The sequence below is a fragment of the Onychostruthus taczanowskii genome, unplaced genomic scaffold, assembly GCF_017590055.1.
Source record: "Onychostruthus taczanowskii isolate IOZ18803 unplaced genomic scaffold, ASM1759005v1 scaffold56, whole genome shotgun sequence".
Classification (NCBI taxonomy): domain Eukaryota; kingdom Metazoa; phylum Chordata; class Aves; order Passeriformes; family Passeridae; genus Onychostruthus; species Onychostruthus taczanowskii.
The window spans coordinates 4,386,642-4,413,466 of record NW_024503235.1 but is presented as its reverse complement, the minus strand read 5'-3'; the positions used below and the strand labels follow the sequence as shown (position 1 = coordinate 4,413,466).

Below are 26,825 nucleotides of genomic sequence, written 5' to 3'. Positions count from 1 at the left end.
GACCACCACACATCTCCCAGGAGCTCTGATTTTTCAGGAATATTTCTTTATAACAAGAATGCAAATGCCTTTGCTTGTTGGGCACAGTCCAACCAGTTTTTCTCCAACCAGGAAAAAAAAATGCAGCACAACTTGGACACTCATGGCAGTACTAACAGCAAAAGTATTTCCTGGGTCATTGTCCAATTTCTCATCCTTATTCCCCAGAACTGCTGTGAGCAATTTGAATTGTAAGTGGCAAGCTGGGGATTGCTGTGCTGCTTTGCCAGAGTTAATGTTATGTTTCCATGTGTTTTCTTTCATAAATTCCAGCTCTGCCTCCCTTTGTTAGTGAGTGGGAGCAGCCCCTCCTTCCACACACATGCTCTGGACCTGCTGTAGGGTTAGCAAAGATACAGGCATGCGCTCCTTGTACTTATTCATGCTACTCCTGCTGCCATGAATTTGGTGTTGTCCACAAATTGGAGAAAGTCTTGTAGTTTCAGTGGGTGAAATGAGTTGTGTGTGTTCTGTGCTCCCCCAGGTGACAGAGCATGATTTTCCCCCACTGTGTGATGAGTTAATGCTGCAGATGACTGTGCTCCAGAATGGGGAATTTTCTCATCTTTATTTCTTTTGTCCTAGACATCTCCAGTTCTGTAAGAGCAGCCCAGTCCCAGGATAAGGACAGCAGCAGGTGGTAGAATGCGGAAACCAGGCCCTCAGAAAGGTGAGCAGTGATGCTTGGCACAGCAAGGGCCCTGCAGTGAGCTGGCATGGCCTGGAGAGCCGCAGGGGGCTGACAGCGGGCTGGGAGCGGAGGGGATGTGCTTGGAAGCCCAAAGCAGAGTTGTGTGTTTCTCAATCAGCGTGCAGAGAGCAGTTCATCAATCCACCCCTGTGACAGGAAGAGGAGAGTCCTTTTTTGGGGCATCCCTGCAGCTCGTGGGGCGCAGTGTCAGCAGCGAGGGTGCCCTGCAGAGCCCAGGGCACCATCTGGCAGAGCTCCCAGCATGAGGCAAGCTGCCTGTGCTGGCACAGGCCTCCCCCTCTAATGAGGCATGAAACCAGAAACCAGCCTACCTTGTGGAGAGGAAATCTGTCAGGAGGTTACCCTGCCACCCAGTCCCTTGGCCCCTCACGCAGCACGTGCTTCCTGGGTCCTGCATCCCCAACAAAAAGGGTGAAGCCAAGCAGACTGCCTGCAGCTGAGCTGCTCTGGCTTCTTGTGCTTAACGAAAATATTGATTTCCTTTAGTGCTGTGCCATGCATGTGCGTCTGACTGGAGTGATCTCATCAGGGAGGAGGGGGGAAGGGAGAAGGGAGAGGATGGAGCATCCTCCACAGCTCTTTGTTCACATCTGCTCCACACTCCCAAGGTTTATTGCAGGAGATTTCTATGCTCGATTTCTCTCCTGCCTTTATTTTTTTTAAATGTCTCCTTTGCTTCTGTCGTGGTTCATCTTACAGCGGCATTATCCTCTTCCTAACGCTGCTTGTCCTTTAATGAACTGAAAATAAATGAAGGAAAGCAGGGAATGGGGAGACCCTGCTGTGAGGCAGCTGGAGGGCTTGGCAATAAAGGAGGCTGGTTGATTAGTCAGCAGCGTGGCTGTGGCCCGGGCTGCCTGGATTCAGCCTCGCTCACAGCTTGTTCTCTGTGCTCCTGGAGCCTCCAGCCAGCCTGCCTCTGTGACCTGGGCTCAGAATGCCAGGCTGTAGGTTGCAGAGGCAGCACCTGCACCGTGCACATGTGGGTTTCTGTCCTACTTACCTGCTTTTTTAATAATGCATTGAACTTGCACTGTTTCTTTATTTGTCTGCAGAAATTCTTGTTTCGCTCTCTTTCTGCTGCTTTTGTATCCTGCTTAATGAGCATTTTTGCATGTTAAAGGTTAAGAACAAAATGTACCTTCACCTGCAGAGTGTGGTGAGAAGCTCCTTTGAGTGCATGGATGCTGTTAGAGCTGTCCTGCAGCACCGAGGGGAGCCTTACCCACCCAGGGGGCTCTTTTGCTTCTGACTTAAATACTTCATGTCCTTTATTCTTGCTTTCTTAGGGACATGGCACAATACTGTGCCTCGTGGTAATGCATTTATTAGGAAGGGTGTCCTTCAATCCTTTCATTCATTTATGTCTCTCCAAGGAGGCTCTTTGTCTGGCCCATGTCTAGTGACGCTGTGGCCACACTCCATATGTCCCTCGTGTTCATTTAAAGGATGCTGGTCTGGCATCCCTCTGTTGGGCTGGAGGCTGTTGGAGGCAGGGTGGGCATCCCCCACTTCTTGCTCTATCACTTTCCAGAGCAATAAAACCTACTGTCCTGTCCATTGTGCTGAAAAGAACATGTCAGGAAGAGAAGATTGTAAAAATAATTGTCTCAAAGCAATTCCAGACACATCAAGACACCCCAGGCCACTTTAGAAGCAGCTCTTAGCCTGCCTCTTCCAGCTACTGGTCAGATTTCAAACCTTTTCCTTTCACAAGGAACTGTTTTTCATGGGGGCAAGGCACATTTCATAGAGCATTACCAAGCTGCTGTCTACAATAGCCCTAAAAATGATCTGTAAAATAAAGGAGCTGGAGGGCAGCAGCACTCCCAGGGTGCCAGCCTGGCAGCAGCAGTTGAGGAGCTGGCTCAGGGTGAACTGTGCCATGGCACAGGGCTGGAGGCCAGGATGAGCATTCCCCACTTTTTGCTCTATCACTTTCCAGAGCTGTCTTGAGAAGTTCAGTTTTTTTGGAGCTCTGAGACCCAAAGCTGTCATGAGCAAAGACAGCTCAGGTGAGCTGCTCTGCAGAGCTGGTGCTGCTTTGTTGTGCTGTCCTCTGAGCTGCAAGGGACACAAGGAAGCCTGGTGTTGTGTGTGGAGAGGGCCCTTGTGCAGATTTTCAGACAAGTCCTCTCTGTCACCACAAAGGGTTGAGGTTGCTTGTGTGGAATAACCTGGAGTTCATACACAAGGAGCCATTCTGCACCAAAAATCCACATGAGCCATTTTTAGTGGCTGTTATGTTTGTTCCTCTCAAGCCCTTCTTCTCATAGCTAAAATGATGGAGTTTGCTGGTTTTTGTTATTGCTTGTCACCAAAGGAGAACAGTGGCTGGTGGGAACTAAACAGGGATTGAGGTGCAGGTGTGGATACCTCCTGTCAGGTACCTGCATGAGCTGGGGAGAGGAAGGGAGCACACCCCAGAGACAGAGGCAAGTCATCCATGCCTCTGGGGTCATGATATGGAGGGCACTGCTGTCCTCTGAAGTGCCTGGAGCACAGATAGTGTAGGAGGATGCATTGTCTGGCTCCTTTCCCTGACACAAATGCTCTGTTTCTTGTCTCAGCCATAGACTGGAAAGATGGTAAAAAGCACAAGTACAGCCGCCCGTCAGAGTCTCCCTCCCAGTACCAAGGTAAGAGAGCTCCCTTCTTCCTCCCCCCCACCCTTTTTTTTTCTGCCCTCCCTTCTCATTTTTGCAATTTCTGAAGATTTTTTGAGAAGTGCATAGTGCAGCAGTGAATATTGGTGATTACCTGCAAGAAACTCTGAGCAGTTCATCACTGCCCAAAGCTTGGGCACATCCTTGTAGGGTTTGGGCCTGGAGAAGAGAAAGGTCTGAGGGGACCACAGAGCTCCTCCAGTGCCTCCAGGAGAGCTGAAGAGGGACTTAGGACAAGGACCTGAGGTGACAGGACAAGGGGAATGGCATCACCCTGTCAGAGAGCAGGGTTAGATGGGATATTGAGAAGAAATTACTGCTTTTTAGGCTGGGGAGGCCCTGGCATAGGATGCCCAGAGAAGTTGTGGCTGTCCCATCCCTAGAAGTGTCCAAAGCCAGGTTGGACAGGTTTTGGAGCAACCTGGGACAGTGGAAGGTGTCCCTGCCCATGGCAGGTGGAAAGGAATGGGCTTTAAGGTCCCTTCCAACCTAAACCATTCTGTGATTCTGCACAGTGAGGGGGTAAAACTGCAGCATCTGCCACAGAGCACCCTGTAATCCAGGCTGGAAGAATTTCGGGTCAAAGCTGCATTGGGAACCTCTGAGGAGAGCAGGACAGAGCAGACAGCTCTGGTGTTTCAGAGCTGTTGGTTTTGACTCACATTCTCACGTTTTACTGAGCAGGACAGAACAGTGGGGCTCATGTTACCAATGGAGCACGTGCAGCTGGATTGATGGCTGAGCAAAGTGCCTGGGATGGGGCAGGTGGGACAGGCAGGAGCTGTGCCTGTGGGAGAGCTGACCCCTTGGGAGGCCATGCTCAGACATCAGGGACAGCCACTGTCACCTGGGATCTGCCAGCCCAGACGATGCTCTGCTCATTTTCATACCGAGCTGGCTCAAACTGTGCTGCTTTCATGTGCTGCCTTGGTGCTCCTTAGCAGCCACACATATGGGCTGCAGACTCTAATGGGATGCCTTGATCTGGATAGGCCACGTTCTCCTTCACAGATGTGACCTGAAACACACATGTATTGTTTCAGTTGGATTGATGACCCCTCGGGAGCCAAAATGCTAATGGAGCCCAAACCAGACTTCAGTTAAAGATATAAACAGAAACTCCATCTTCATTTAAATTCTGGGCAAAGGATCAGTGTTAAATGCAACATGAAGAAAATCAAAACATGAGGGTGCAGAGCTGCATTGTTCACAACTACTGCAGTTTGACCCCTTGGGTTTGTGGAGTGTTTTGTTTGGAGTAAATATTTTTGGAGGTTAAGACATCAGAGCCCAAATCTGACTCTCTGCCTGGAAGTAATCTCTTCCTTTGGCATGAGCACACGACAAGGAGCTTTCCCAAGGCAAGCACAAGTGACAGACAGTCACCCCAGTGGCATTTCCACAGCCAAGTCACAGGCAGTCACACAGGTTCCCAATCCTTGGCTTTTGTTTGGCTCACAGATGGAGTTTAAAAAACAGGGTGTTTCTCATTTAAGTGTCTCTCATTTCTTCCTGTGAAGAAGATCCAATGTGCTGGAGAGAGGCAGAGAGGGACCTGGGACAAGGGCCTGAAGTGCAGGGTTTCCTCTCATGCTAAAGGTGTGGTGGCAGCTTCCAACTGCAGTCTGCAGTTTTTACCTTGGTTTGAGGGTAATCTTGAAAAAGAAGTGCAGGGTCTACCTGTGCTTGCCCTGCCACCTGTGTGTAAGGGGATGGCTGGTAGTGAGCACTGCTGTATCAGCTCTGTCTTTTCTTAGAAGTCTTTGTGCTTCTCCTGCTTATCTTTGCAAAATAAATCACCAGAACTATTAGTCATAGGAGTAAGAGAGTCACAGAACACCCTGGGCTAGAAGGGACCCCAAGGATCATTTAGTCCAACCTTGGCCCTGCCCAGACCCCCCAGCAACCTCACCCTGGGCATCCCTGGAGCTCTGGCAGCCTCGGGGCTGTGCCCATTCCCTGGGGAGCCTGGGCAGTGCCAGCACCCTCTGGGGGAAGAACCTTGCCCTGATCTCCAGCCTGAGCTGCCCTGGCCCAGCTTCATGCTGTACCCTCAGGTCCTAGAGAAGCTGCAGTTCTAGTGCTGTGTGTGTCTTCATACAGTGGTTGAATCCCAGCAGGCTTTAGAACTAATCTCAAATAAGTTCCATGTCCAAACACTATTTTTAGAGGCCTGCAGCTGTGTCAGAAATTCTCTGCTCCCACTGGGTTGTGCAGCATGTATCTGGGCTGTGGAGTGAGCTGCTGCAGGGAGCAGGACAGCCTGGCTTGGTGTGGAGAGAGTGGAAAGTGGGAAGATTTAAACCATGACAACTTTTAATAGTGATAGATTGAAACCCGCTGAGGGGAGGTTGTTTTTGGTTTTGTTTTTTTTTATATAAAATTGTCAAGCACAGCTGATCCTGTTCAGGCTGCTGGCTCAGGGCCTGGGACTGAGACTGGCACTGCTCACCCAGTGCTGTCACCTGGGTGTCCTCTGTGATCTGGGGACAAGAAGGCCCATCCCAGTCTGAGATGAGCCCACATCAGCCACCAGAGTTAAGGGGTGGAATACATAAGGCATTTCCAGGCCAGGAGTGCCAAGCTTTGCTTTGCCTGCATATTTACTCTGCATTATTCATACAAAGAGTTTCATTGACAGAACCAAGTATAAAATCATATCTTCAATTAAAGCAAAAGAATTTTGGTTTTGTGAGAGCATCATTGCAGTACCTCACTGAATTTCCTCATTCACCCAGTGTGAGACTGTGGCTGAAAGGAAATATGTGCCAGTGGAGGGAGCTGAGTACTCTGGGGGATGGAGAGTGCTGTCAGTCTGGAAACAGCAATATTCAGCCAGTGTGGCAATGAAACTGTATTTTTTCTGTTCATTTTCCCCATTTTTAACAGTGTACTGGTCATCTGCATGGGAGGTGGTGAGAAAGCAGCATTCCTTGTATTTATTTGAAGCTTGTAGGTTATGAAGGCTCTACTGTGCACGAGGCAGCGCTGAAGCAATGTGTGCTGACCTTACTGCCTCAATTTTCAGAGGTGTGGTGTGTGCTGCAGTAGCTAAAATGGCTCTTAATGTAGCTTTTGTTTTGAAAATAGACTGATTAAGAACTTGCCTGACTCAGGGAAGCAGTGGCTGACTTCAATTGTGCTGCCACCACTGCTCTTGAAATGCCTTGAAAACAGCGGTCTCCCGGGAGCTGTTTGGATGAATACAAGTGAATGTCATGCTGGAAGGTTCCTCTCCCAGCTGCTCAGTTTAAATGGCAAAAGTCATGATTTGCTCAGATCACAGGAGCTTTTAATTCCTCATTTAATAACAGGTTTCCCTGGGTGGCATATTGCTTTTACCCTTCCTGCTGTATGTGAGGAAGGTGCAGGCAAGGATGAAATGCACTTCCCCTGGCAGCAGCATGCAGTGGAAGGGGGCTTGAGGTTGGGTGTGAGGTATTGAGCTCAGTAAATCCCTGTTTGGAGGATCCCTGCTCCCATCCTGCCCATCCTGTGGACTTCATGACACTTCAGGAAGTTAATTGCTGACCTGTCCACTTATTGCTGGGGTTGGGTTATCCCTGGTCTATGGGGTGGACTGTGTCTGTGCTGGACCAGGGGGACCATGCAGTCACCACAGATGCAGGTTCCTGTTCTAAATCCATGATTTAGAATCATGGGATCACGGAATGGCTTGGGTTGGAAATTACCTTAAAGATAATCTCATTCCAGCCCCCAAGCTGTGCTGCTCGTAGCCCACGGTGACTGTTCGCAATCCCCAGACTGAGTGATGTGTTTAATGAATGGTTTTTAAGGGACAGTTGTCTGGAGGACTCAGCAGATCCCCATCTGTGCTGGGTGTTTTCCATTAAGTTGTAAGTTGTTATCCTGACTCTGTGCAGCCCCTTCTCAGCAGCACCGAGGCAGGAGGATGCCGAAGGCAGCGCTGTGCTTTGTTCTGCCTGTCAGTTGCAGTTGTAAATCTTCTGTGCTCACAAACATCAGAGGTTCTTGGTGAAAACGTGTTGCCTGTGAGCACCTCCTCTGTGAGAAGTGCAGAACTGCCAGCTCAGGAGTCTGGCCAGTTCTTTTGCTGAGAATTTTGCTCATCCTTTCCTATTTGAATCTGTTTGTTTTCACTTCTCAGGTCACTTCACCTGGGAGAAGTACCTGAAAGAAACATGTGCCATCCCAGCTCCTGCCCATTGTTTCAAGCAGGTAAGAGGGTGAAAACCAGAAAGGTCAAAGGCTATGGTCCACTGGGGGTCCTGGAGTTCTGTGCCTGGGATAGGCCCCTGGCTTGGAAAGGAAGATGCTTAAGGATATTTGAGACTTAACAGAAATCCAAGTGCTGAAGCAAAGATTAAAAAGATGCATTTAGAGTAGCACAGATGATTTTTCTCTCAGATTTGCATGTTGGGAACACCAGTGTGATATTAACTCTGTCAAGCGGAGCCCTTGGAGAAAGTGTCCTGAGTAGGCTGGGATCCTGCTTCTGGTGGATCCTGCTCAATCAGGAGATTTTCAGCAGAATTCACCCAATTGTTGTGACAGAGTAGCAGCCCCTGGGCAGCAGGTATTGAGCCCAGAGGTGGTTGTGCTGAGTACAGGCAGTGCAGGAGTGAATCAGTGTGGGACACCTGGCTCTGGGCAGAGGGGAGAGTGAGTGTCTCTGTGGGTCTGGGGTTGACTGGGTGAGTCTTCCCAAGAGAGGGTTAATCCCCTACACTGGGCACTGGTGGGGCTGCACCTCAGATCCTGGCATCAGTTTTGGGCCCCTCACAAGGGGGCTGGAGCATGTGCAGAGAAGGGAACGGAACTGGGAAGGGGCTGGAGTCCCAGGAGTGGCTGAGGGAGCTGGGAAGGGGCTCAGCCTGGAGAAAAGGAGGCTCAGGGGGGACCTTGTGGCTCTGCAGAACTCCTGACAGGAGGATGGAGCCAGGTGGGGTCAGGCTCTGCTCCCAGGGAACAAGGGACAGGAGGAGAGGAAACAACTTCAACTTGTGCCGGGGAGGGTCAGGTTGTATATCAGGAAAATTTCTTCACTGAAAGGGTGATCAGGCCAAGGAAATGTCTGTCCAGGGCACTGGTGGGGTCCCCATCCCTGGAAGTGTTCAGAAAACATGTAGTTGTGGTGCTTAGGGGTACTGGGTTAGTGGTGGGCTTGGCAGTACTGTGGGAACAGCTGAAGCTGATGATCTTAGAGGTGTTTTGCAGCATTAATGATTCTGTGATTCCAAGAGAACAGGCTTTAGTTGTCTAGATGATGCAGGATGAAAGGATGGGGGTCTGTTACAGACGTGCCTGGGTTTGCTGAGTTCTCTGTGGTGCCTCGGTGCTGTGCCTTGAGGGGCTTTCAGCCTTCAGCAGACTCCATTTAGGTGCTCCTACTGCTGGAGGCTTTGTGCCTGAGACCCTCCTGGAGTGCTCTTGTGTCAGGAAAGAGAAACGCACTGGATTTTTTCGGTCTTCAGGTTCTTGTTTATTGTTATCTTACCTAGAGTCTTGCACACTGTCCACACAAGGCTCAGCTCACTGGAAAAGCACCGCAAAAAATGGCCAACAACCTCTTGTTACAAGGTCTTTTAAAGCTAAACTATCCAATTAAGAACTGACACCTAGATTATTTTCCCTTTCAACCCAATAAGTGATCCCAAACAGCCCGCAATGCAGACTTTTCTGCCCAATTACAAAATGCCGCCCAGACCCATGAAGAAGGGTCATAAAGAAGAAGCATGAAGGAGAAACCCAGGACAACACCCTGTGCCCTCCATCTTGCTTCCATCCACAATATACTAAAAATCCCAAAACCTAAATTTCCCACCTAAGTGATACACCTACACCACTCTCTGTAATCTACTTCACACTTCAATGGATTCTAATCTATCTTGAAGTCTAGGAAACTTTCTCCATGAATGAGGGTCAAAATCAGTGCTCCCCTGGGGGTCAGGGCACCCCAGAGCAGACAGGGAAATATTCCCAGTGCTCTGAGTTTCCACACTGGTGCATGCATTTATTGGCAATCCTGGCTCTGACTGGCCCCTTTTCCACTCTTTTCAGTCCTACACTCCACCTGCAAACGAGTTCAAGATCAGTATGAAGCTGGAGGCCCAGGACCCCCGGAACACCACGTCCACGTGCATCGCCACCGTGGTGGGGCTGACGGGCGCGCGCCTGCGCCTGCGCCTCGACGGCAGCGACAACAAGAACGACTTCTGGAGGCTGGTGGACTCTGCTGAGATCCAGCCCATTGGCAACTGTGAGAAGAATGGAGGGATGCTGCAGCCTCCACTGGGTGAGCTGGAGTTCAGCTGTCCAGCGAGGGTCTAATTGATGGTGGGGAAAGCTTGGGGGGTTTTATAGATCTGTGCTTGGGACAGAGGTCCACAGCCTGCCCCTGCCCACTCTGGGATACACACAAGGTCTGTAAACCACACCAGCTCTGTATTTCCACACAGACACATGGACAGGGAGGTCCTTTAGAGTGTAGATGAAAGAGGTCTCCTCACCAAGTTGAGCTGCTTGCCCTGGTTGCAGCTCACACTCTGGATTGTTGGCCAGAGGAGCTGTGGCTGCCCCGTCCCTGGAAGTGTCCAAGGCCAAGCTCTGGATTGTTGGCCAGAGAAGCTGTGGCTGCCGTGTCCCTGGAAGTGCCCAAGGCCACATTGGATGGGGCTTGGAATAACCTGGGATAGTGGAAGGTGTTGCTGCCCATGTCAGAGAGGTAAAACTGGTTGATCTTTAGGGTCCTTTCCAACCCAAGCTACCAAGTGATTCTAGGATTCAGTACTAGGTTACTTGGACAGGAAACATAATGTCTGAAAAGGTTCACAGTGACTTACGTCCTGTCTCATGTGGAGGGATACTTGCAATAGTTCATAATTATATTTGTTTAATTTTGCTTGGCTACAACATTATAAATAGCCTGGACAGTCTAACACTTCTTCCGTTTTTCTGTTAAACACACACTTTCCTTTTTCTTTAATGCTAGCCCAGTGACAAGCTGATTTGCTGATTCTTTCCTGCAAAATTAACCTGCTTTTGCATTCTGCTGCCCAGCAGTTTTAGTGTCTTCATAAATCTCTCAATTTTCATATCCGCAAATAATATCTTCAAGGCCGGGCTGGACAGGACTTGGAACAGCCGGGTAGAAGTGGAAGGTGTCTGTGCCCATGGCAGGGGGTGGGATGAGATGAGCTTTAAGGTCCCTTCCGACCCAAACCATTCAGTGATTCTGCCCGTCTCTCCCAAGCCCTGTCCCGGGCGCGGTGGGTCCCTCCTGTGCCGTGGCGGGTGTGGCCAGCAGAGGGCACGAAGCGCAGGTGAGACAGCCCCGGCTGGGCTGGGGAACAGGTCCGGGATGGCTGCCCCGTGTGCCCGGCTCTGCTCTGTGTCACCTGCCGAACCTTGCGCCAGAGGAGAGGGCACGGTTACGTGAGATGTTGGGGAAAAAATCTTCCCTGTGAGCGTGGTGAGGCCCTGGCATAGTGGGATCAGGAAAGGTGTCCCTGCCCATAGCAGAGGAGGATTTTGCTCCCAGCATGAAGACAGGTAGCTGAGCTAGTGCTGCAGTTGTCCTTCCTGCCTGCAGAGTTCAAGGGCCTAGAAAACCCACTAAGGGTTTTCTCTTTCCTGTAGTATTTTTCATGTACACACATCTGCTGCTGCTCTTTTTTTACACAGATAATTCTGTGTATAAATTGGGACAGGAGCCAGGGCACGGCTGGAGCTGGGCCAGGTTAATTCTGTGTAAAAATTGGGGCAGGAGCCAGGGCATGGCTGGAGCTGGGCCAGGGCAGCTCAGGCTGGAGATCAGGGCAAGGTTCTTCCCCCAAAGGGTGCTGGCACTGCCCAGGCTCCCCAGGGAATGGGCACGGCCCCGAGGCTGCCAGAGCTCCAGGGATGCCCAGGGTGGGGTTGGTGGGGGTCTGGGCAGGGACAGGAGTTGGACTGGTTGGTCCTTGGGGGTCCTTCAGCTCAGGATGTTCTGTGATTCACATAAAATGTTTTCTTTGCCGCTGTGGGAGCTGGGCTCTTCCATCCCCTGAGTTGTGGCTACTTGGGTTGGTTTCCAAGCTGATCTGACAGAGCTCACGGCTGGCAGGGTGACCTGTGCTGAGCAAACTTGGCAAAGTTTTGCCATGCTCTTAGTCCAAGTCCAGTGCCAGGATTACCTTCAAAACCCCCCCAAAAACAGCTGAGCAGCTGAAATTGCCTGTGTAGGAAGATGCACGTTTAGCAAAGATGTTCTGTGATATCCAGAGCCTTCTGTTGGTTGTATAGTCATAGTCAGTGCAACATACTTCAGAGCATGTGAAATAGCTTTTTTCTTCCCATAAGCCCCCTCTTGTTATTTCTCCACTTTTTTCACAGCAGGTGTTGAGCCAAAAGCTGACATCCTTCCCTATAATGTGTTCCAGCCAAGTCACAGCCTCTATTTCTTCAGATTAGCTTGCCTGCAGCTCACACTAGAGGTAGAGGAGGCCACCCAGAAGCTGTAATTCCCTGTTGAGGAAGAAATTCCATAGCCTGAGTGTGCACTTGCTGATTCATGTCTCCCCTGCAGCAAGATCACTGGAGCTGGCAGCACTTCTGCTGCACAAAGTGCTCTGTCTGGATGGTCAATGGGATTGTTCTGAGAAGTGAATATTGCAGTCAGACAGCTGTTTCCAGATGTTTCTTTTCAATAACACAAATGCTTTGCATTCAGAACATTTGGCTAAAGTCCCACCTGACTCCAGCATGGGAGGAGGGTGATACAGGATCACAGTTGTGTGAGTTCCCATCAGAGCAGGCATGTGCTGCCAGATCCATCAACCCCCACAGTCTAAAAGTCTCCATCTCCTCTTCCCTCCCCTCAGGCTTCCGGCTGAATGCCTCCTCCTGGCCCATGTTCCTTCTGAAGACTCTGAATGGAGCAGAGATGGCTCCTGTCCGGATTTTTCACAAGGTATTTCCCTGTTTGTGCAGATCCTTCTGGCAATGGCCACTTGGCTGCAGAGCACCAGACTCAGAGCTGGTGTCTCATGAGAGATGTGCTGGTCCCGTAGGAGGTGACACTGCACAGCTTTGCCTTGGGGCTGCTCTAGGACAGACCTGTGTCCTCTGCAGCTGTGTCATAGCAATGTCAGGATGTAGCCAGAGGTCTGCCAAGGAGGTGCTTTGGGCTTCAGGGCTCGGGCTTGAGGTGGGAGCTGGTTTTTCACTGGGGCTGCAGGTGCTGCTCAAAGTGGGGAATGCAAGGGGGGAACGTTAGCACCTCTCTGGAATGTCCCACTCCCTGGGTTCAGTCCAGCAGTGAGCAGTGGACTTTGCTGCCTCTTGATTAAAGGGCAGTGGCTGTGTAGCCCAGCCAGTGTGTGCACACCTATTGGGGTTCAAATCCAGCCCACTAACTCCCTTCAGCTGCTCGTGGAGATGAGTTTGCTGGTGAGGGCACAGCCCTGGTGTGGGGAGGCATTGCCATATCCCCTTTGAGCATATATTCCACTTCTTCTTGTAGGAACCACCATCTCCTTCCCAAAACTTCTTCAAGACAGGTATGAAGCTGGAGGCAGTGGACAGGAAGAACCCTCACTTCATCTGCCCGGCCACCATTGGGGAGGTGAGAGGTTCTGAGGTCCTCATAACATTTGATGGCTGGAGAGGTGCCTTCGATTACTGGTGCCGATATGATTCCCGGGACATCTTTCCCGTAGGCTGGTGTTCGCTGACTGGAGATAATCTGCAGCCCCCTGGTACAAAAGGTAAGGCCCACGTTGTTTTTTAGCTGTTTTGCTCCTCCACTCAGCTCTCAAAGAGCAGCAAAGCAGGCAGAGACTGGCAGCAAGGACACCTGGGTGCCCTGTCTGGTTTTTGTGCTGCTTCATGCATGGTAAAGGTACAGGTGATCAGACCTATAGCACTGGAACAGCCTGGCACCAAGGTGGTGGCGAGTGGCTACCCATAAAGATGGGCAGGATGATGGCTCTGGGGAGGGATGGTGCTGTACAACATTGCTGAGGTCTGCTCCTCTCCAGGAATTTCCTTGAAGTTCCTCCTGCGCCTTTGAACCACGTTTTCCTATGCGGTTTTTCTCAGGGGGCCTGGAATAATGAGAACTGTGAAGCTGCAGGACTGCGACTCTTTGTGCTTTGGGCAGTTTCCTTGGTGTGCCTTTGCTGTGAACGTGGACAAAGCAGTTGTGGAGCAGGTCATACCTGCCTTGTTCTAGGGCTGTGGTTGTTGGGTAGGAGCAGTGCTGGGGAGCTTGCTGCCTTGAAAAGGCCTGAGCAATGGCTGGTTTGATTCTCAAGACATGTCTCAAGCTTTCTCACATCACAGTTGTGTTTGGGCCCAGGGGGGCTGTCACTGTCCCCAGGCACATCCCTCTGGCATTTGCTGGCTGGCAAGCCCTGCACGTGGCTTGTCAATGAAATGAGGAGCAGGAGAACAACCTCTCTGCCAGAGCTGAAGAGTTGCTTAGGAAAGGCATTTCTCTGACAAGACTGTTGCTCTTGGGAGTCCTGGGTCAGCTCATACTGCCCTGTCAGGCTCATGCTGCCCTGTGTCCCTGGCACAGGCCAGGTCTGTGCTCAGGACTGGTCTCAGTGGATTGCCTGAGTGATCTCATATGGTCTGTGTGCAAGCCAAGCTGTGAGCTCCCCTTGGCTGAAGATGATTCCTCTTTATCTTGGATTTCTACATTTTGCCTTGCTGTTCCCATCCTCTCCCTTCCTCTCTTCTTGCTGGTTGTTGTGTCCCACCTGCTGCTGCCCTGCAGGCTCTACAGAGCACTGGGGCCCTCTTGGCCAGTGGCTGACTCCTCCAGTGGTGCCCTGGAGCTCTCTCCAGGCATCTCCAGGGTGCCTCTCAGGTACTGCACAAGTGGCTCAAGACATATTTGTATTTGGTGGGAGCTTTCCTGGCAGTAACCTGGGGGTGGAAGTTTTCAGGAGTACAGTGGAAGCTCCCTTCTCAGGAGAAGTGGGAACCTGTCTGACCCTCAGCCCCAGTATAGGCAGCTCTGTTCCTCCCCAGCCTCCTCTTGCCAGGGGCTGAAGCTGTGAGTGAGCAGAGCCCAGTCAGTTATCCAGAAACAAGACCCTGGGGAGCTGGTGCTTCTCCCTTGGCAGGTGGCTGGGATGGCTTCTCCCTTTCCCATTGGCTCCATGTGCAGTGACTCTGCACTTCCTGCTCATGTACAAAGTGACCCCCGAAAAGTCACTTCTCCCCACTCCAGGCAGAGGCAGCCCTCACCCTCAGGCCGATTTCTGCTCTCTTTGTCCTTTTTTTCCAACTCCTGGGACAAGAGCAGAGATTGCATGAGCCATGCAAAAATGCCAGGGAGTTGAGATCAGCCTTGTCTTTGTGCTTTTACTTCTCCCTCTGTGACTGTCTGCTCCCTCTCCTGACCAAGAATTTCTGACTTGCACTTTGTGGGATTAGAATAAAGAACAGAGTATTGGGAACTTTCTCTAATGAAATTCCTCCCGTGTTTCCTCAGCCCTGCTGTGGTGGAGGGTTGAGCATAGTCCTCCCAGACCTGAGAGTGCTGCTCTTGGCAGGGTGGGAGGATGCATCACCATAGAGGAATTGCCCTTTCCTTGAGCTGCAGTAAAACTTCTCCATGTGCCAGCCTGCAGGACCATGTGGTGGAGTTGGGCAGTTTCCCTTTCCTGGTGGGAATATCTCTTAAAGAGAACTGGAGAGACATGCAGACAGTCACGTGCTGCTGTGGTAAACTGGTCTGTGCTCATTTACTGGACTGACTGTGTGAGGCCCTTGTGGGAGGTGGAGAATCCTGTGAAGAGTTAAGTCCATGGAGAATGAGTAACCCTGTGGCTTCCTGGGGCTGAGCAAAAAGAGGCCTCGTGGAATGAGCTCATGTTCAAGGGAAGCAGAACTTCAAAGAGGGCAGGCATGTTTATTTAATGCTGGTAACTCCAGTCAGCTCTAATCTGTCTCTGCTGCCAGCAGAGGTGGAGGAGTGCAGGGCTTCTCCCAGGCATGGTCCTTCTTCATCTCCAGGGCCTCCCACTCCCAGCAGTGTTTGCTTAGCTGGAGTGGCTGGGCAGGGGGCTGGTGGAGCTGGGGCCCAGCCAGCTCCGTGGAGCTTTCATTAGGGCATGTGTGTGTTAAACAAGGAAAGGGAGGTCAGACAGCAAGGAGGAGCAGCCTGCATGCCTGCTTGGTAATTCCACTGCTGCCTGTGCAGCAGCCTGCTGGGAGACCTCTGTGGCCAGTGGCCAGATGGCTGTGGGCTCCTGAGCATCTCCTGGTGCTCCTGTCTGGATGCTGCACACCTTGGAGCTGGGAGATCCAAACCAGTGCACCACATGGCGGAAATGCAGCTCTGGGAGTGCCTGTGCCTGTGGTGGGTCCTGGTCCTCTCTCCACGCTGGCCACAGGCCGGGGATGGATGTTGGCTCTGCTGGGCTACACAGCAAGGTAGAATGTGGGACAGTTCACCCTGTGCACCTGCAGCTTCTCCACCTCAGCCAGGCAGCTGCTGGGGGAGGCAGGTCCCAGTGGCTGTCCCAAAGGAGGGGGAGTTCTGTGTGTGTGCAGCCAACTTCCCTCAGCATCCCACCCACACCAGTGGGGTGTTCCCAGGGATGTCCACTGGCCAGCAATCCCTACTCTGCTCCTCATACGTGGTGTACAGCACCTTACATATCTTTTCATGCCTCTTATACATGTGCTTTTTAACCCTTAAATACATGTCTGGGCTTTTAGGAATACAAGGTGAAGTGGACTTTCTGTTCAGCTGAGTGCTGGCTGGGAGCCTGGAGCTCTGCTCAGGGGGTATAGAGTCAGAGAACGTCCTGAGCTGGAAGGGATCCCCAAGAATCACCAAGCCCAGCTCCTGGCCCAGCACAGGACAGCCACAATCAAAGAGCCTGTGAAAGGACCTTGCCCACACACACATACAGACACCAGTGTCCCTTAAGTCTGCTCCCATGTTTCATGTGTTACTGCTGGAGGGCAGGGAAATACTTGAACACCTTGAACACAGGGAAGCAGGGACACACCTGCCAAGGAACACAGGTAAAGCCCTCATTGTCTGTGTCAGAAGGTGCCTGTGCCATTCCTCCATCCTGGCTGATTCCAAGTTGCTCTGGAGTTCCTGATGGGTTTGCTACCCCCTGTCCCACCCTCTGGATGCTCTGGGACAGATAGGGGTGACTGTGCTGTGGGAGAGGGGCAGTGGTGAAAGCGTTAAGGTTGGGCGGGCAGAGCTGGAAGCTGCTCCAGCTCTGGAATTTGGAGGACTGGAATTGCTGCCTTGGCAGCAGCCCAGCTGGCAGGGAGCCCCAAGCCCAGCCAGGCAGGGCAGAGCTAACACAGAGCTCGTCCTCTGCCAGGGCTGGTGGGAGCTGGGTGAGGGCACTGGGGGCACTGGTCAGTGCCTGCACGGGTCTGTGTGGGCTCTCAGACCCTGCTCCGTCTGCTTGGGCTCGGCTGCTGCTTCCTCTGCCTGCAGCTCAAGCAAATGTGAGTAGTTTTAGGTAGTTACCACGGGGATAGGCTGAAGGGGAGCTCCATCCACCCTGGGCTCACAGCTCTGCGTTACCCTGGGACCAGCGCTGCCTGCTGTGGCTGCTGCAGTGACTCCAGGGGGTTACAAGATGCTGACCCTGGACAGAAAGTTCATGAAGTTCTTCGTTTCTCACCACCACTGCTGCCATGTGATTTGTTGTTTAACTGCTTTGTCTCCTCAAAAGAAGATGATCAGCTGCTAGGTTTCCTGCCCAGAGGCAAAGGTAATGTGTATTTTATTATTCTGTTTTGGACATTGCCTGGTTTCTCTTCCTTCTTCAGGGTGAGAACATAGTTGTGGGAAGAGGAGCCTCGTCAGGAGTAGTTGGCAGGGTAACAGCTCAGGTGAGCTCCTGTGCATTCCTGCTTGGAGGAGATGGGAAAATATTAATTACTGTCTCTCCAGCACTGAGCTGGGATTTGGAGCTCACACATTAAGCTGGGTGGCATTGCTTTGCACTGGCATGGCTGGTTTGGGGACCACACAGGTAGAGCTTATGCACCAACAGCAGGAGGGAGGAGGATACACAGAGGAGTTCAGGTGTTTATCCATGAATGTAACACACAAGCAGCCCTGGAACCTGCGTGGTGCTGCCTCTGAGGCAGCTGTTGGAAGATCCCAAGAAAAATGTCTTGACCTATTTTGGAGCACAGAACCAAGGCTCTTAGCAGTGACCCTGGCTCAGCTTGGATGTGTGTCCTGGAATGCATATGGGGTTTGGAGGTTTGGGGGCTTGGTAAGGGAGCCCAGCACTGCAGGAGGCTCTGGAGTGCTGGCAGTGCCTGTGGCTCAGCAAATATACCAGATCTGTGGCTCAGTGGGAACCATGGCATGTCAGAGGCCTGAGGTTACTGAGTGATGTCTTGAGGCTAACAGGAGCCTCTGAGAAGAGGAACTGATCTGGGAGAAGCAGTTTCCTCTGGTCCCCAGCCTGTCCTTACTCTCAGTGTCTAGACTTACCTCTCAGCTTGACTTTCCTTATGTTTTATTTTGAAATATTTCATATTCCAGAGAATCTGGGTTTTGTTTAGGGTGTTTCCTTCCTTTTTCCACTATGCTTCCTGGCCCAAAACAGAGTTTCAATATCTGAGGGTGTTACTGAGTCTTGGCAGGAGGTTTTCTGGTGTTGGAACCTGTCTCTCTTTGGTTGAACAGCACTGGAGTCATTATTGTATTTGCGGGGTACCCAGACGAAGGCAGGAATGATGAATCTGACTCCATGTTCTCAGAAGGCTAATTTATTATTTTATGATACTGTATTATATTAAAGAATACTATACTAAACTATACTGAAGAATACAGCAAGGATGCTTACAGAAGGCTAAAAAGATAATAATGAAAACTCCGGAGTCCGACACAGCTTGGCCCAATTGGTCATTAAGTCAAAACAATTCACATTAAACCAAGGAAACAATCACCTGTTGGATAAACAATCTCCAACCACATTCCAAAGCAGCAAAACACAGGAGAAACAATGAGATAATATTGTTTTCCTTTTTCTCTGAGGCTTCTCAGCTTCCCAGGAGAAGAATCCTGGGCAAAGGAATTTTTCTAGAAAATATGAATGTGACAGGTCATCACTTTGTTTCTGCAGGATCTCTGACCAGTAAGAACACCCCTGTTCACTGGGACATGGTGCAGGGCTGTGCCTGTGCAGACTGGAAGTCTGAAGTGCTTTCAGGATGGAACTGGACAACCAGGGCTGTTATTTATAGGGATCTAAAAGTGCCTGACCGAGCTGCTGATCGCAGGCAGGCCTGGTGGCTCTGCCCAGCCATCCTCTGCTGAGAGGTTTGGAAGCAGAGTGAAGTCAGCCTAAAGTATGCCCAGGGTGACAGTTTGTGTAGGACAACCAGAGGGAGAGCAGAATTTCCCATCAGAGTGAAAGGATTTAAACATTCAGTTTTACAAATTTCACTTCAAGGATTTCACGCTCCACGCCTTGTTTCTTCTTGTCACCATATTCCAACCTTGGTGACAGAAGCTTGGTCACCCTTTAAATTCCAGGATTTGGAGTCTTGTTCTTAAACCCTGTCTTTGCAAGGAGACTCTGTCTCCCACCCTTGGTCCTGTGTTGTGTCTGCCATGTCTGCTGAGAGCTCAGGACAACCCAAGTCTGGATCCTTCCCAGGGCCTGTACTTCTGTCCCACTTGTGCTCGTGGTGGCCAGTGATGATGGTCTCTGCTTTGGGAAGAATCACAGGGCTTTGAAGCTTTCACATTTTACTCTGGGACAGGCAATGAGCTCCAGTTCCTGTCCAGCTCCAACCTTCAGGATTGAAATGCCTCACACAGGGAAGGATTCAGCCAGATCTCAACAAGATTTCTGCTTTCTGGCAAATTTGCTTATCTTAAATGGGTCTGTTTAACCCATCTTTTTGAGTGCTGCTTCTGCCCAGGAAGTGCTGAAGATGGACATGGGACAGTGAGCACCAAAGGACACTGGAGGGGTGGCCTGCAGGACATCTGTCAGAGGGGCTTTGGAGTGGGCATGAGTGGTGTGCTCAGAAATCTCCCCCTGCACTTCAGGACACTGCAGGGGCCATTGTGGAGATCTCCAGGCAGAAGCACATGAACTCAGCTGTATCTCAGAGTACAGAGCCCTTGGCACAGCAAATGGGAATTTGGGATTTGTGCTCCTGCAGCTCTTGGTAAATGAACCTTGTAAATAGGAGACAAACGCAGGAAACCTTTCTGCAACTTCAAACTTTTCTGTTCCATATTTTTGTACAGGTTTTGACTTTGTAATTCTTGTCCCAAGGACATAATTTTGTCTTCTTCAAGCTGTGACAAGTCTCAGATAAGCTGATGGGTGACAAATGCTGCTTCCAAGCATTGACTAACCCTCAGAGTGTGGATGGCAACTGTGCAGAGTCTCCTGTAAGCAACAGTTTGAGTCACAGTGTGGTGGGCAGCTGCAGGTGCCTTGTATCAGCTGATGGAATATTTTGGCATTAGGAAGTAGAGCCTGAAATCAGGAATTCTCTGTCAAGTCTCTTTGTTTCTGAAGAAAACTCAAAACTCTTGTTTAACTAATCCTTCAGTGGTGAATAACATCATCAATGGTGCCCAACTTCTCTTTGGCTCGGAGTTCAGCTGTGTTTGAGCTGCATTTTCAGGGTGATGTTTCTCACCGTGCCAAATGAATCCAATGCCAGCCAGCCCAGCAAGGAGCCAGCCTCCTCCTCCTCCATGTCTGCCATTGTCCTGGATGCCTGTGTGACCCAAAACAAGACAGTTCAGCCATGAGAAAATTTCCAGTGATTAGTTTTCTGTCCCCTTAATGAGCTGGAATAACCATGAGTTCAGATTCAGGTCAGAAGGGATCTCAGGGTTGCATGGCTCAACTCCTCAAAAGCAAGGCCAGCTTTGGATGGTTCGATTGCTCAGACCTCAGGTGAGCAACAAAGCTGTGGCACAGAGATGCTGCTTTGCTCAGGAAGAGTTGATTTTTTAAGTAAGAGAAGCCCTACTTCATTTTCTGAAAATGTGGCTCCTCTTAGTGGCTTGTACAAGGAAGAAGAAAATGAGGATGTCTCTGGCAGCTGCTCATTGTTGGGCTGACTCTGTTCTCAGCTGAATCATAGAATCACAGAATATCCTGGGCTGGAAGGACCCACAGGATGATCCAGTCCAACCCAGGCCCTGCACAGACCCAACACCCCCACCCTGGGCATCCCTGGAGCTCTGGCAGCCTCGGGGCCGTGCCCATTCCCTGGGGAGCCTGGGCAGTGCCAGCACCCTCTGGGGGAAGAACCTTGCCCTGATCTCCAGCCTGAGCTGCCCTGGCCCAGCTCCAGCCGTGCCCTGGCTGCTGTCCCTGTCCCAGAGCAGAGATGGGAGCTGCCCTCGGGAGGAGCTGCAGATCCCTGAGCTCTGCCCTCAGCGTGCCCTGCTCCAGCTGCACACACCAAGAGCCCTCAGCTGCTCCTTGTGTTGCCCCTCCTGAGCCTTCAGAATCTTTGTGGCCCCTCTTTGGGCGCCCTTTGATAGCTTTAGATCCTTAATAATTAAGATGTAGTAATAGTAAGAATAAGATGCAGTAAATTGAAGCTTCTGGAAGTTAAAGGAGACTTGGGCAGTGGTTGGAGCTGTGAGATAATCCTGCTTGCTGGGCACAGCTGTTTCCACCTCTGGAGCTCTGTGGGTGCAGGCAGGGCTGAGTGCTGGGCACTGATCCTTACAAAGCAATCCCATGTTTCTGGACCACATCTGCATGACAGCAGGTGCAGAAATACTGTAGGAAAATAACAGGCAACTGAAAAGAAACTACAGGCTCCTTTAGGAAGCCTCCAGTCACTGGAAGTGGTGCCTTGGGTTTGAGGCAGAGTGTGGCCAGCTGTAACCCTGTGTTTTGGGGGCTGCACCGTTGATGTTCAGGTACAGCTGGTGGGACTCTGCTCTGGAGCTCTCTGTGTCTCCTCCTCACACAGCTCTGTGCATCTGGTAGGGCAAGAGAAATGTATTAGCACAGGCTGATGTTTGCTCAGATTCTGGTTCAAATCCAACAAAAAGCCAGGCAAGTCTGCTGGATTGTGGGAGGATAAGAGCTCATTTCATTAAATCACTGCAGGTCAGAAAAATGTCTGTGCATTGCATCAGTCTGATGGAATCAGCCCCAGGGAAAACATCAGTGTCTGTCCAGGGCTGTGCTCAGGGCTGTGCTCAGCAGCACTCTGGGCACACAGCACCAATCTAGCTCACAGCCTGTGTCTCTCTGGCCTGAGCTGGCTGTACATTTAGATATAATTTAGCCTATTTCAGTGAGCAGCCTCCCTTGCTGTGGCAGTTCCTCCATCCCTGCAGGGGCTGTGGCTGTAGCAGGGACCATGGATGTGCTGCCAGGGGCAGAGGCACTGTGGGAACTCCTCTGGGTGGCTGAATGACATGAGGTGTCCCATCATGGGATCTGCATGCACCCAGTTATGGGATTTTATTGCCCAAATCCCAAAACCAATTCTTCAAGCCTGGTACATTACTACTACATGTACTATCTTTACAGCTGAAGTGGGCAACAGATTTTTATTGCATTTATTTCACCAAAAGATGAACTCTCTTATTAACATAAGATTATACAGTGAAAGCTTGCACCAGGACTTCATCTGACAGCAGTCTCCTTTTTCCTGGCAGCGAGTTCCCAGTGATGTGGTCCCAGCCTGGGAGCAAGGGGTGCAGTCCAGCTGCTCTGCCTACTGCATGCCAACTCCCCAAATGCACCATTTCTCTGGGTTTGTTACTAGTAAAACTGAGAGCACAGGTTTGCCTCACAGCTTGTGTGTAGAATTCTCAGCGTTCCCTCCACATTAGAGAAACCTCATTGTGGCACAGCTTGGTTTAGACAGTGAGCAGATCTCACATGAAATGCTCCCTGCCCTGGCTTCCACATCCCTTTAACAGTTTCTTTGAAGTATGGAGAGTTTTAAAATCATTGAATCATGGATTGGTGTAGGCTGGAAGGGACCATAAAGCCCATCCAGTGCCACCCCTGCCATGGCAGGGACACCATCCACTGTCCCAGGTGCTCCAGCCCCAATGTCCAGCCTGGCCTTGGGCACTGCCAGGGATCCAGGGGCAGCCACAGCTGCTCTGGGCAACTATTCCATTCAACCTGTGTTTGTCCCTGTTCTGTCAACTTGTGGGATTCTAATAAATGGTTTGATACAAACACTTCTCTGCCCTCCATCCCTGCAGGGGCTGTGGCTGTAGCAGGGACCATGGATGTGCTGCCAGGGGCACAGGCACAGTGGGAACTCTGGGTGGCTGAATGACACGAGGTGTCCCATCATGGGATCTGCATGCACCCAGTTATGGGATTTTATTGCCCAAATCCCAAAACCAATTCTTCAAGCTTGGTACATTACTACTACATGTACTATCTTTACAGCTGAAGTGGGCAACAGATTTTTATTGCATTTATTTCACCAAAAGTTGAACTCTCTTATTAACATAAGATTATACAGTGAAAGCTTGCACCAGGACTTCATCTGACAGCAGTCTCCTTTTTCCTGGCAGCGAGTTCCCAGTGATGTGGTCCCAGCCTGGGAGCAAGGGGTGCAGTCCAGCTGCTCTGCCTACTGCATGCCAACTCCCCAAATGCACCATTTCTCTGGGTTTGTTACTAGTAAAACTGAGAGCACAGGTTTGCCTCACAGCTTGTGTGTAGAATTCTCAGTGTTCCCTCCACATTAGAGAAACCTCATTGTGGCACAGCTTGGTTTAGACAGTGAGCAGATCTCACATGAAATGCTCCCTGCCCTGGCTTCCACATCCCTTTGATATTTAACAGTTTCTTTGAAGTATGGAGAGTTTTAGAATCATGGAATCATGGATTGGTGTAGGCTGGCAGGGACCATAAAGCCCATCCAGTGCCACCCCTGCCATGGCAGGGACACCTTCCACTGTCCCAGGTGCTCCCAGCCCCAGTGTCCAGCCTGGCCTTGGGCACTGCCAGGGATCCAGGGGCAGCCACAGCTGCTCTGGGCAACTATTCCATTCAACCTGTGTTTGTCCCTGTTCTGTCAACTTGTGGGATTCTAATAAATGGTTTGATACAAACACTTCTCTGCTGAGATCAGTCATTGCACACCTGAAGCCAGAGGCCCCACAATTCCATGATCAGCACCTGCCTTACCTGTGCCATTCCTCCCTGCAGCTCAGTGCCAGGTGTCACCTGGAGCAGGTGACACTTCTGGAGTGCCATCAGCTCTAAGAAGCACCTGAGCCATCACACTCATTTTCATAACAGCAAAATAGTCTTGCTTTTTAACACTTAACAGCTCAGACAAAAAGTATTAAAACCCTGTTTCTGCCACATTCCCAGTGTCTGCCTAAGACAAAAAACTCTTTATTCAGGAAGTCAGATACATCCTGATGTCTGTGTGCTTCTTCACAGCTTCTGATACAGAATGCACAAAAGCAAGGAAATAAAATTAAAACTAAACATGCCTACATGACAGCCAGAATGGGGCTGGATCCCAGATGCACTCTGTGATTTGGGTTGGAAGGGACCTTAAAACTCAACTCATTCCAACCCTCTGCCCTTGCAGGGACACCTTCCACTATCCCAGGTTGCTCCAAACCTCCTCCAACCTGGCCTTGGACACTGCCAGGGATCCAGGGGCAGCCACAGCTTCGTTGTGCCAGGGGAATAAATCCTTGTTCACAGTAACTGCTCCTAAAACCTCATTACAGGAACCTTAAAAATCTCTGTATATGCCCACAGTTGTGCCATCCTGGTATCAGTCTTTTATTGTCTCTGTTTCCCTGGCTAAGACTTTTTTCATAACTACAAGGCCTCTGATTTCAAAAGTGTTTGCCTGTGTTTTTTCCTAACTCCTTGCCCCTATGTTGAGGTTTCCAGATGTGAGAAATAAGACATCCTAAAGATCACTGTAGTTTTCAAAATGCAGCAGGATTTTGGTTTGTTTCTTTTTAGCAGAAATTTAAAACAGAAGGAAATACTGGTCTGCTAGGCTGGGCAGACCTTCCCTGGCCTTTAGCAGGCTTGGGAAAGATGACTGACCAAATTTAGGGGATGTGTGGGCAAGTATAGCAGAAACCTGGTTTTGTGGTGGAAAGAGTGAGAAGATAAGAAGGAACACACCTGCCTCTGGTATTTGTGGAGGGGCAGGGCAGCTGGTCCAGCTGAGATGAGCTGCTGCTCAGGACCAGGTGCAGTAATCCTTGTAGGCAGCGAGGACGGAGCTGGTCCCTTCCACTGCAGTTTGCTGGAAATTTAGGGATAGATTTGACATCAGCCTTGAGAGAGGGGATTTCCAGTGTTTGCAGCTCTGGCTCTGTGGCTGTCAGACAGGTCTTGGCTGATCCCTCCCTAGGAATGCTCTCAGAGCCTTTTCCGTGGCCATTGGCAGGTCACTGCTTGCAGAAGGAAGAGCTGTAGGTGCCACTTACTTTCAGGAAGGAAGGTATGGCTGCATGCATGATCCTTCTGGAGTTCAGCCCATCCAGGTTAAGCCCCAGTGTCCCCCAGCTCGAGTTCTGAGCTGGGGATCTGTGTGTTTGGTTTTTACTCTGGCATGGAGAGCAGTCCCCCGCCCAGGGGTCTGGGAGTACTCCAGGTTTTTCCATGTGACACTGTGTAAAGATGGAGGCTGCTCTTGTTTTGATTCTCACCTGATTTAATTACATTTGCTTTTTCTCTTTTTATTTCAGTTGTGATTCCAAAGAGCCCTTTACCTGCCTCCGAAGTAAACTCGGAGAAACCTAGCATGCACAGTAGCACAAAGACTGTTTTGGGGCATCAACAAGGGCAAAGGCGTCGCAAAACAGGGAAGAAGCGTGGTCGAACGACCAAAGCGCTAATCCACCACCCCATGCCTACACCCTCCAAGTCAGTGGAGCCTTTGAAATTCCCCAGAAAGAGAGGCCCCAAGCCTGGCAGTAAGGTAAAAGCTGATGCTGATGCAGGCGGGTGAACAGCAGGTGCTGCAGGTCCTGCCATGGGTTGGTGCATGCGTGTGTTTGTGCACGTTTGTCTCAGCCTCTGGCTGTGTGACTGCAGCAAGTAGGAGACCAGAGGGGTGTGTGGGCTGGGAGTGTCCTCAGAGCCCAGCCCCAGAGCTGTAGAGAATGTCTGTGTCCTAAAGATCATTTCCATCAAGAATCCGTGTCTTTGGAAGTGCATTGGCTGTGGAGTAGCATGGCAGATGCTGGGAACATGACAGGATGGCCAAAGGGTAGAGTAAGCTCTCCTGTCCTTTGTGTGTGGCTAGTCTGAGTCAAGCAGAGGTGGCAGGTTCCAGGCTTGTTATTTTCAGGGTTGTGGTTTGTAAAATACACACATATTGATTACTAGGTTCTTGAGACACCCCATCATCACCATCAGAAATGTGTCATGTTCCACAGTGCCTTGTCTGTTGGATGCAGAGGAGAGAGTGTAGTGATCATGGGTGGTAAAGGAGAGCAGGGGTAAAAGGAGAAATATCTCCTCTTTTTCTGCAGAGGAAACCTAGGACATTGCTGAACCCAGCACCCACCTCTCCAACAACCAGTACCCCAGAGCCAGACACAAGCACTGTGCCCCAGGATGCTGCTACAATCCCCAGCTCTGCCATGCAGGCTCCCACAGGTAAGGAGGGTCTTGGACCACATTCTTGACAGGATTGCACAGTTAGGAGCTGCAGCAGGCAGGCAGCAACACCCTGAGAGAGTCCCATTTCTTCCTAAGCCTGTAAACCAGCAATCCTTACCACTCCAGAAAGGCTGGCCTGAGAGAGGCACATGAGTCCAGAGCAGCTGTTCATTTTTCTTTCTGTTGGAAATAATGAAGTAGGAAGATTGCAAGCCCACCTGTTGAGTGCAAAGACCCTTCCCCCTGCATGCTGGTGACTCCACAGCTCTCCAGATACATTTGTGGTCCATTGTGCCCCAGGGCAGTCGGGTGTGGAGCATCCCTTGTGAGTCCCGAGTGTGAGCTCTCTCATACCATGCAAGGCACAGCTGCTGGAACTGCACAAGGGGCAGAGGAGGTGCTGAAGGACTGTGATCTGCCGAGCTCCAGACAGGATATCAAGGCACACAGGGACAGGAGGGAATAGGGGAGGAGGAGGAGCAGCAGTGAAGAGTGTATGCACTGCTACAGCTGAGGATGAATCTGGCCAGGAAGGTCTAATGCAAAGCTGCTTTTGACATGTTGAGTCAAGCACTGGATATGGGCTGAGCCCTCTGTTTCCCCAGAATGTAATTGGCCAGTTTTCAGAGGAACCTAAAGAAGCCAGTTTCCCTAAAAAGGAAACGCTGTGGGAACCCCTAGAAAGTGGGGGCTGCATTCCTTCTTCCCTCTGAACATCACAGCCACCTTACATGGCTGGCATGGAAGCCACTTTACAGCCTGACTGCAGGGGAGAGCATGGGAGAAACAGCAGCAGTTTGGAAGGTGAGCATG

The 26,825-nt window shown here is 50.7% G+C and overlaps 1 protein-coding gene across 6 annotated transcripts in view; it reads left to right on the top strand.

The window, feature by feature from the left end:
• The window catches only part of SCMH1 (Scm polycomb group protein homolog 1), a 63,956-nt gene that overhangs the window by 17,851 nt on the left and 19,280 nt on the right, over positions 1-26,825 (top strand). For 4 of the 6 annotated variants that reach the window (XM_041417579.1, XM_041417575.1, XM_041417576.1 and 1 more), the window contains 8 exons: positions 625-709; positions 3,322-3,390; positions 7,547-7,617; positions 9,460-9,694; positions 12,261-12,349; positions 12,902-13,145; positions 25,094-25,326; positions 25,883-26,009. In XM_041417579.1, coding sequence (XP_041273513.1) covers positions 685-709; positions 3,322-3,390; positions 7,547-7,617; positions 9,460-9,694; positions 12,261-12,349; positions 12,902-13,145; positions 25,094-25,326; positions 25,883-26,009 — 1,093 coding nt within the window. In that variant the 5' untranslated portion in view covers positions 625-684. The remainder of the gene's footprint in view (positions 1-624; positions 710-3,321; positions 3,391-7,546; positions 7,618-9,459; positions 9,695-12,260; positions 12,350-12,901; positions 13,146-25,093; positions 25,327-25,882; positions 26,010-26,825) is intronic. The other 2 variants (XM_041417578.1, XM_041417580.1) reach the window with 2 other exon arrangements.